Here is a 10,486-nt window from a genome sequence, read left to right on the forward strand (position 1 = left end):
TGGAGGCTCCCGTGGTCACGATGTATATGGCACAGACTAGACCCCGAAGATAATATGCTTTTGATCAAAGATGAGTATTTATTATATTATTACGGGGTGTAGGGGGATAGGAGTTGATAAGGAACGATGGTTTTCCGTTTCTCAGGCCTGTATGTGTGTATATGCACATACGTATGTAGAGCTTTTCATAAGGAACACGTTACTTTTTAACTCGGGATAAGATAAACTCAGACTGAGAGCCCTACTTACCGCCTAAAGGGAGCGTCTGAGTGTGACTCAGGTAGGTCGCAGCCAGACTACTTGTCTGCAGCTCCGGGTTTTCACCCCTTCGCTGCCGAGGCGGACATTAAGTCAGGTTGGATGCAGCCGCGTCCGCCTGGTGACCGGCTCCTTCCCACGACCATTACCTCTAGGAAGTGAACTGCCGCCGGTGGCTCTGCCAGGGGGACCGGAGCCGGTCACCAGGCCTGCTGCAACCCCAGGAGGGCCACCCAGGGCCTGCTCCAGGGCCAGCCCCTCGGCACGCTCGTGACTGCCCGGCCTGGCTTCCCGTACGTGTCGTGCAGGTAGCCTCGTGGATGCGTCTGGTCGCATTCTGGTTCCGGGGATCTATGACCACGTGGCCCCTGTGACAGACGAGGAGAGAAAAGCGTACGAAGCCATCGACCTGGACCTGGAAGAGTACCGGAGCAGCAGCCGGGTCGAGAAGTTTCTGTTTGACACCAAGGTATGGCCGCGGTCGGTGGGTGTCTGAGAGGCAGGAGGGCACTCGGTCGCCCGTGCTGCGGCTCTGTGTGTCTCGGGGCCGAAAGCCGAAAGCCGTGGTTAACTCGGAGGCTGAGCTCACCTTCAGGGCTCCTCCCCTCGCTTCCTGGGGCTGTGCCAGGCAGGTGCTCGTTCCCAGCCCTGCTTCTCCAAATCGACGTGTCAGACTCATCCCGTGCCAAGCCTCAGCCACGGAGCCGGGCTTCCTGTCTGTTTACAGATGAACAGTCTGCAATGATCCCAGCTCTCCGACCCCTAATTGCCCGTTCTTCTCGATAGAACCAAGACCCTCAGGGGCCGCTCTATAAGTGGCTGCATCGCTGCTCCCGTGGAGTAGGTAACTCCGGAGCCGCGCGTTTTCATTCGTGGCGAGTCGAGATGTTTTTCTTCCTCTCCTTTCCTCCTATTCTGTACCTGTTGTGGTGTCTGTGAGCTGTGGCTGGTTCCTCGGGAACGGGAGCATCATGCCGACCAGAGCAGTAGCGTTTATTATTCTGAAGTCTGTCTCCTCCCTCGGGCTAGCTCTGCAGTGTCCACAAGGAAGAAAAGTGGCTCAAACCTCTGTTGCATTCTTTGACACCTTCTGAAAAACAGAATGCATTTAGTGCACAGGTTGTCACTGCAATGACTGGGGACAGAAGTTTACCACTGGACTTAAATTTCTGAACGGGCCCCTTTGTCATCTGTCAACTGCAGACAGAGCTCGGGCGACCGGGGGCCCTGGTCAATGGGAGCGGCTTGGGCAGGTGACTGCTTCATAGGACCCCACGTCCTGAGGGAAAGTCCACTTGTTAGTCCAGACACATCTAAGTAAGGTGATAATTAACTTGTCATGCACGCTGCTGCAGATGTACGGGGAGTGGCGATACAAACAACCCATTGTAAATGGGTTTTAATTGAACATTCTTGTATATGACAACAGAGTTTTGTTTTAATTCAGGAGGAAATTCTAATGCACCTGTGGAGGTACCCCTCCCTTTCCATTCACGGGGTCGAGGGCGCGTTTGACGAGCCTGGAGCTAAAACAGTCATCCCTGGCCGAGTTATAGGAAAATTTTCCATCCGTCTAGTCCCTCACATGAACATACCTGTGGTGGAAAAACAGGTAAGAAACGTGCATTGTTCTTCTGCCTAGCAGCACCATTCCTGAGTGCCACATGACACAGTTTAGCGAGCAATTCAGTTGTTGGCATCGAAGTACCATTTTTTCCCAGCAGTACAAAAAGGACTAGAACAAACGTCAAAAAACCAACATAATTTTTGACCGGTAGAAATCTCTTCCCTCAATTATATGTCAGGTAGATCACCATTTGGAGTTGGAGTGATGGGAAATTTAAAGAAAGAAAATGGTAGACGTAAAGGCAAGATCGGCTTGGTACACAGACGGAGTTGACTTCCTACTGTTGGACTGAGCCGGAAAATCTCAAACCCCAATCATTAGTTTGTCCAGATGTGTGAAACGAACACTTGGATAGCAGACATTTTAATGAAAATGTCGTCTGGAAGGAGTTATGTGTCTAAATCATCCACCTCTCATCAGTGTGCCTCGGGTTTAGCAGAAGGTCGACTGAGTGAATGAGCTCAAGAAACATCTCATCCCAACCCTCAGCATCCCATCGTCCTCTTTTATTGTCTTCTAAGTGCTGATTATGTTCTAAAATCCCCTCCCGCCCCCACTCGCCCTCTCTGCCCTCCCCTGCCCCTCCCTCACAGGGAGTATTGTCCCTCTCAGACACGCAGGACCTTGTCCGCCGTGCTCACAGCGATAGCCCCAGCCCCTAGAACAGTTCTTGCCACATGACAGGGGTTCAATAAATGCTTGCTGAAGGAACGAACGGAAGAAACTTAGCCACGGAGAAAAGAGAAGCATGCTGACAGCGAGGCTCCCACAGCTCGGGGTGGAATTGCCCCCAATTTTCATAAGTCTCTAAATGCTTAATGTTCCCCAAATAGCCACTAAGGTACGCCTAGTCTGAAAAGAGAGAGTCAAATTGAGAAGTTGTATTATGTGTCGCAGTCACCGAGGATTCACAATATTCATTCTACTCATGTTATCTGTAATGTCATTCAATGTCATAATTGACGAAATTCATAATAAGCAAACGGTAGTGGTCGGGGACAGGACGGGGGGGGGGGCTGGAGGGTCTAGGGGCCGCAGGGGAGTGAGATCAGGGGCTCGCCCCCTGAGGGAAGCTGTCAGTCCCGCAGACCCGCTCCCTCCTGTCAGCCCTCTTGGTGGAACCAAGGTCAAATCACAGTGCTGGGGGTGTTGGGCTGGGATCTCCGTGTATCTTGAGGACAGATGACTATGTATCATCCTCTGAGAGAGTAACTCAAGTTTTCTCTTACAATTTGAAAACGTTGCCTTTTAGGTGAAGCAGCATCTCCAGCAGATATTCTCCAAAAGAAATTCTTCCAACCAGATGGCCGTTTCAAGGACACTAGGACTGCACCCATGGGTCGCAGACGTTAAAGAGCATCAGTATCGTGCGGCGAAAAGAGCCATCAAAACAGGTGGGACTCTAGTGGGTTCGACTTGCCAGTTTCCTTGGATCCAAGGGGTGGTGCCCCGGGCGGGGCGGTGGATGGAGCAGACACATTTAAAACTGCGGTGTGGACTCTTAGACGGGCTGTCGTACCGAGTGTAGACGGGGAAATGCTCTTTATGCACACTCTCAGGAACGTGGCCTCTCTCTCCCTCAAAACGGCCTGTACCGTGCGTGCCCTGCTTCTTGTGACGAGGGGAATGCTAAAATGCCTACGTGACGAGATGAAGTGAGGTGAATGACTTAGGCGTTGTTTATTTCTGGAACTTTCCACTTAATATTTTCAGACCGTGGTTGCCTGTGGGTAACCGAAAGGACGGAAAGTGAGACCGTAGGTAAGGGTGGGGCGGCTGCATTACAGACGAGGTCATCGAGGTCGTCGGCCACACCGCTAATAACGGCAGAGCTGGCCCAGACCTGCCGGGGGCAGTAACCCTCAGGGGACTCAGACAGGAGACAGAGGACAAGCCCAGGGCTTGGAGCTTACTTCATCCCAGTTAGGGCAGTATTTTACCAGTAAAGTTTGGGAATGAAGGAAAGAGGGAGGGAAGTTAGACGGGTAAATGTAATGGCAGCGGAAGGGAGCCGTGTGGCTGAAATGTCAAGTTCAATGATAAAGATCTGCAATACTCTTGGAGGAACGCCTAAGGCCCCTTTGGTGCTGTTTGTGTGCTAAACCACTTCAGCTCACAGAGTGCACCATCTTTAGTCACATGACACCTTCTTTGTGGATACTTTGTGGATACTATGTGGCGCCTTCTCTTCTCTGTCTGTATTTTTCATTCCCACTCTATCTATCACTGACAACTTTTTCTCTAGCCTAGAAGGTTTCAACTCACCTCCGTCTAGACCCTAGGATATCCGTTAAACTATCTCATGGGGTATATTGAAAGTTGAATAGAAACATGGAGACGTTCGGGGGATAGTTGACTATAGCTATGTATTTATATATTGGTTACAAAATATCAAAAATGAAGACAAAAACAAAAATACAAAAAAACACAAAGTCTCACTTTCCTAATGTACCTTGTGGTACTTTGCCAAAAGTGCATGACCTCTTCCAATTATGAAAAAGCATCAGACAAACCCAAACTGAGAGACATTTCACGAAACAACTGATGGGTACCCTTCAAGAGGGTCAAGGATGTGAAAGGTAAGACTGAGAAGCTGTCACAGACGAGAGGAGACTAAGAAGCAACGACAAAATGCAGTGTGGGAGCCTGGACTGGATCACGGCAGAGAAAAACGGGAAAGAATCATGAAGTTCAAAGAAAGCCTGAGCTGAGTTAACAATATTGTTCCATTTTTAACTTCCTATTCTTGATAATTATGCCAGCATTATATAAGATGTTACCGTTAGGGAAGGAGGGGTCAGGGGTACATGGGAACTCTGTACTATTTTTGCAAGTTTTCTGTAAGTCTGAAATTAGTTCAAAATAAAAATTTTACTTAAAAATATTTTTTAAAAGGCAATCACAGCTTTCTTGACTCTGTCGACGATTTTTGAGAATCAGCTGCATGATAGCAAGACGCGTGCTTCCCCAGGCACCGCGTGTCGTGGTGATTGCTGGGGTTGTCCTGGCATCGTCCCATTCAGACGCCTTCTCTTCCGTGTTTCAGTGTTTGGAACAGAGCCAGATATGATCCGGGATGGATCGACCATACCGATTGCCAAGATATTCCAGGATGTTATCCAGAAGAGTGTGCTGATGCTCCCGCTGGGCGCCGTGGATGACGGCGAGCACTCTCAGAACGAGAAGATCAACAGGTAGGGGTTTCCCTGGGGGCTGAGCCCCCACTGCCCAAACCCCAGCGACTCCGCACCTACATACCACATACTGTAGACTGCATTCACGTCATCGAACCTTCCTGTTTAAATAGTAGGCGAGTTTTCCTCCATCATTTATGTAGAAATAACTGTGTTTCTTTTCACTTCTTTTGTTAGGTGGAATTACATAGAGGGATCCAAATTATTCGCTGCCTTTTTCCTAGAGATGGCTAAGCTGCACCAATAATGGTCAGACCCTTCCAGCTTAGTCTGACCCGCTGACAGACCCCCTCCCATGCCCCTGCACAGGGATTGAATCTAAATGGCCAGAGAAGTTTGGTCCAGGATACAATGTTTTCCCTCCCATTTAAAATATCTTTGGACATTTGGACTGGTTATAAGATACTTTAAAGGTACAGCCAATTGAAACGGCTTCTAAAGTCACTGCCACCTTCAACGCCTTGATGGCCCCACGCTCTGCTGCAGTAGCCCCCGACCGCACTTATTCTGTCCTTTGGGCACAAGGACAATTCCTCAATTAGCCTCTCCCCTGGCAATCTGATTGGCATAGTCCAGAGGCGCTCGGGACACGTAATCAGTCACTCCCTCCCACGACTGCCCGTGCTCACATCACCCCTGCTTTCCCCACGTCTTCCTCGAATCTTACCAACAAAAATGCTGGGCCCTCCACAGATCTCCATGCTCGCCCCGTGGGCTCACCTTTAGCGGGGCATGACGCCACGTTAACCTCTTGCTTCCCCTTCATTTATTTTTCCTGCTTCCGAAAAATCCCGAAACGGAAATGGTCCATATTCACAGCCCCGTGCCACCAGGGAATTGCTTGTACGAAGACGAGGACTTTCTTATTCCAAGCCTCTTTAGCTCTGCAGTGATAAACGCCCACCGACCTCCCCGCTCCCGCTTCCTGTCCTTCCTTCCTCCCCGTCAGCGAAGGCGCGCGCTCGCTCTCTCTCTCTCTCTCTCTCTCTCTCTCTCTCTCTCTCTCTCTCACTCTCTCTCTCTCTCTCCCCCCAACATCTGCGCCCATGTAAATTCCCCAGGGGAGAATCAATCCTGATGGAATTTCGCTCAGCCCACTGGAATTTTACTCAATGCTGGCATCTAAATTGCTCAAAGCTTTTAATAGCATCAGTGTTAGATAGAGAACTAATCAACCCTGACATCGGGAACACATTCTAAATTTAAAGCCATCAGCTGGCGCCACATTCGTTAATCATTTTAGTTAACCACCTTGTTTGCCTTGATTGGATTCGATGGTGTAAATAAACAAACAAGAATGTAATTTTTCTAAGTTGAGTGTATGTAAACAAATCAATTCAATCTTTATAAATGCATTAGCTAAATCACATTAATGGAGAAGAATTTAAGAGTTTATTAAAAATGTTTCTCTTATGATTCCAAATAAAAACAAAGTATAACACATCGTGTCTTCGAAGCCGTGTGGTCTGGAAATGTCCGTCTTAAACCTCGCTGCCCCACATCTGAAATGGCTGGGCAGTGGGGCTGGCGATGCAGTTTACCCCGACTCTTGTCGCAGAAAGAGGACCCCCACGAGTCCTCAGCTGAGTGGGGGCGGCACGAAGGGAGTCTGCTCCCTGCTGCTAGAGAGTGACAAGCCCTGCTGGCGGAGGGTTGGCAGGTGCTTGATATTCTTTGCCATTAAGCTTGGTTCCTGCTTGTCGGGTTACGTTGAATCTTGTGACATTTTGGGTTTTGTGAGACCTGCCTGACATATTTGGCAGAGTTCCCGAGAACTGACTGTGCTAGAGGTTTATGATGCCAATTTATATTTTTAAAAGGTGTTCAGATTAGTCAATTAACAAAAGCTGGTCGTAAAGTATATTGTGACCACTTCTGAGCAAAGTGACATCAGTTTGACTGAGTCACTGAATAGTAAGATGTACTTGCTGATCGTCACTCCTGCTGAATCCTTGAGACCTGCAGTGCCTTGGTTAGTGATTCAGCTGCCACCAGGCAAGAAAGGAGAATGAATGAGGTCGTCGAATCTGGGACGTTCTACCCCTGGGATGCCTGAGTCCACAGCGTGTGTCTTCCTGCCTCCCCCAGTCACCCCAGCTCTCGTAGGGGCCTCCGGGTTTTCTCCCAGGCCCCCAGCCACCTAGCTCCCCGGGTCCTGCTGCGACGTGGGAGCCGGGAGGGGACCATCTTCCATGTGGGGGCGCTCAGAGCGGTAAACCTACAGGGAGGCCGACTAATCAGCTTGAAGAACACTGAGAAGTTGAGAGTAGGGAAATTTAAATATTTGCTTAAAATTTTTTTTAAAGAGATATTTGCACATGGATAAAGATGATCACCCGGTGGCCTTACTGGGGGTGTGCTGGGACGCCGTGACCAGGAGGGGACTTCGTTGTGACCGAGGAGGGTAACGTATCAGGTTTAGGAGTTAAGACTGTCGATCGGGTTCAGTAGATGCTCCTGTGGAAAACACTGAGGACTGGGGTGTTTTTGGCTCCAGGCCGTACAACAGTGAACCAACCGGTCTAGAAGCCTTACGCGCGTGCCCCGTGAGCGACACGCGTCGCCTGCCCTTGCGGCTCCAGGACGGCGTGGGCCCCGGACGCAGGGACCGGGCCTGTCCTCCTCCCGCTCCACGCGCTCAGCGCAGGGCACCCCGCCCTCGGCCTGTGTGTTAGCTGGGTGCCCAGGATCCCAGGCCAGCCCAGCAGCCCCCCCCCACCCCCGAGAACCAGACCCCCAATCCTCCTGCACATTTCGTATCTGAAACTCGACCCCGCCATCCGTCCTTCGTGACCCGTTTCTCCCCGGGCCTCCTGCCTTGGCAAATCGCCCATGGGAATCCCAGGTCTCCTTGGACACTTTCCGCTTTCAGACCAGTTAACTCTATGTCCGAAGAGCTTTCCCTCCGTTTCCACTGTCACCTCCCGCGGCCTCTGTAACTTCTTCAGAGAAGCCGCTTTTGATGCCCCCGAGTGAGTAGGTGTCCCTGCTCACCACCGCAGTCTCCGTAGTTCTGTTGAAGATTAAAACTGTATTTAAGGACGTGCGCGTACAATGGAGAAACCACCAGCGCCCCGCTAGGCTCGAACCCCTGTGGGCGGAGGCCACGTCTGTTCTATCGTCTAAGCTCTGAAACAGACCCATGTGCAACTCATCTCTGAGGGGCCTGCGAAGTGCCCTGCACACAGTAGGTGCCCATATTTCTTGCTAAAATTGTCCTTTCGATTCCGCCAGCCAGGCCTGCTGTCCGGCCCAGGCTTGTATGCTCATACTTCCACCTCGCGCCATTCCCAGTCGAAACCGTCTTGGGAGCAGCTACTGGGAAAAGCACGAGAAACAAGTCACGTTGATGAGTGGCCACGGCGCATGTGTCTTCACAGGAGTGTGCCTTAATTCCGAGGCCACAGACCAGCAGCCTGCGAGCCCCCCGTGGCTCCCTGCACCCCGTTTCATGTGGCCTTCGCAGTGCCCTAGGCATTTCCGAATGGGATGCCAGCTTTTCAGAATCGGGGTACTGGGCACGAGTGCTTCCTCTTGCACAGCCAGAGACGGGGCAACACCGGCGGGCCCTTCCCGCGTGCTGACGGCCCACTGAGCTGACGACAGCACCGGCCCCGTACCGTGTGCTCAACCAGTTTCCTAGATACGGAGTAAGAAGGAAGCGCGTGAAAGAAGATGACGCTCTTTATTTGGCTTCTCACGTCTACTGGTAGCTACTTTCACTTAAAAAAAAGTTTCTGAACAACCACCTTTTTATGATAGGGACAAATGCCTCTTATATACTGTACTATTTTAAATATCTAGTTTTAAGTGTATTTACTGTCATCTAGCTATTATTTTTTAATGTTAGTTTCAAGTCCGAATATTAATTGCACATCTAATAGCTAAAGAATTAAATAATGATTTGAGGTCTTTGATTATATCAGATGAAATAAGATCCTCGTTTCTGTGATGCTGTGCCTATGGTTACAGCTACCCTAGTTATGTCATCTATAATACCACTGCCTACGTGACAAGCAAAAAAATTTAAACCAAAACCGACTACTTGTCCGTATTCCTTCTGTTCCTCCACCGACCAACTCTAACATCTGCATTCTGTTTTGTGGATTATATAACACATAAGAAAGATACTCTTCCTCCTCACTGTATTGGAAAGAACTTTCCTCTTTGGGATGCACGCTCTGGGAGGCAGAGGCCCGGTTGGCTGGGTATATGCTACACTCCGCTCAGCTATCCAAAGGCTTAGTCAATGGACGACGTCCAAAAACAGAAATACAGGAGATTTTCTGAAACTAAGTGATGTTTCTTTTTTTTTTCCCCAGCATGATGCTGAAGAGAATGGATGATAGGTATAAAATAATGACTATAATTTCTTCGCAGTTATGGTGAGTAAATAAATGCTTCTGAGCTTTTAAAATTTGAGTAGATCAAAGAGAAAAAAGTTGCCATTACGTGGAAAAATTTTATTTAAAAACATCGCCTAGTGTAATTTTTTATTCAGAATGAAAAAGATGTCAGAGAAATTATGCCTTTGACGATAACAGAAAATATGAAGTCTTAAATCATTTCACCTCCCACATTGATATTCACCAAAACAGCATTCAAAAGAGCTTAGACTTAAAATTCTAGTGTGGGTGGTTAAATGTTCATAGCATATTGTCACTGTTATTGTAGGTAGGCATTTGAATGTAATGACAGAAAATGCTAATTTAAAGGAAATTAGAACTTGAAAGGACACTGTTGAAGTAAATTAGTCATCAAAAATGATTAGTCACCAAAAATGACCAATGTTTCCTTCAAATTCTGAGTAATTATAATAAAATAAAGGTAGCTATCTAAACTTTGTTTAAAATCCCACTTGAAGAACCAGAAGACAGAGTTCAGGGTGATTACATCAGCACAAAGGAGGGGAGGTGGCTCTGGAAAGGAGACTCACAGAGGGAAAGCACTGAGTTCTGAAAATGCCGCCCAAACCTCTGCCTGACCGCTGAACGAGTCACGTGAGAGGCAGATTTAAGCCTCCTGGCTAAGGCTGAGGGGGTAAAAAACAGCCCGAATAACTGTCTGTTAAAACAATAACAACAACTAATAACCTCCTCAGAGGAACATAACTGAATTCAGAATGTCCATATTATATTACTCAAATGTCTAGGATACAATTCAAAAATTACTAGACATTTAAAAAAACACATGATTCAAAATCAAGAGAAAGAAAAAATTAATGAAGACTAACTCTATGGTAATATATATGTTGGAAGTAGCCGACAAAATGTCAAAGCAGCTCTTATAACTTTGCTCAAAAACTTGAAGGAAAATTTGCCTTTAATAAGTGCACAAATAGAAAATCCCATCAGAGAAATATAAATTATAAGACAGAACCAAATAGAAATGTTAGAACTAAAAGATA

The 10,486-nt window shown here is 48.2% G+C and overlaps 1 protein-coding gene across 1 annotated transcript in view; it reads left to right on the forward strand.

The window, feature by feature from the left end:
- CNDP1 (carnosine dipeptidase 1) overlaps positions 1-5,938 on the forward strand; it is a 23,571-nt gene extending 17,633 nt beyond the window's left edge. The window contains exons 7-11 of the mRNA XM_023534804.1: positions 567-727; positions 1,706-1,870; positions 3,138-3,279; positions 4,932-5,079; positions 5,257-5,938. Coding sequence (XP_023390572.1) covers positions 567-727; positions 1,706-1,870; positions 3,138-3,279; positions 4,932-5,079; positions 5,257-5,326 — 686 coding nt within the window. The 3' untranslated portion in view covers positions 5,327-5,938. The remainder of the gene's footprint in view (positions 1-566; positions 728-1,705; positions 1,871-3,137; positions 3,280-4,931; positions 5,080-5,256) is intronic.
- The last annotated feature ends 4,548 nt before the right edge of the window (positions 5,939-10,486 follow it).

This window comes from Pteropus vampyrus, unplaced genomic scaffold (assembly GCF_000151845.1).
Source record: "Pteropus vampyrus isolate Shadow unplaced genomic scaffold, Pvam_2.0 Scaffold132, whole genome shotgun sequence".
NCBI classification, from domain to species: Eukaryota; Metazoa; Chordata; class Mammalia; order Chiroptera; family Pteropodidae; genus Pteropus; species Pteropus vampyrus.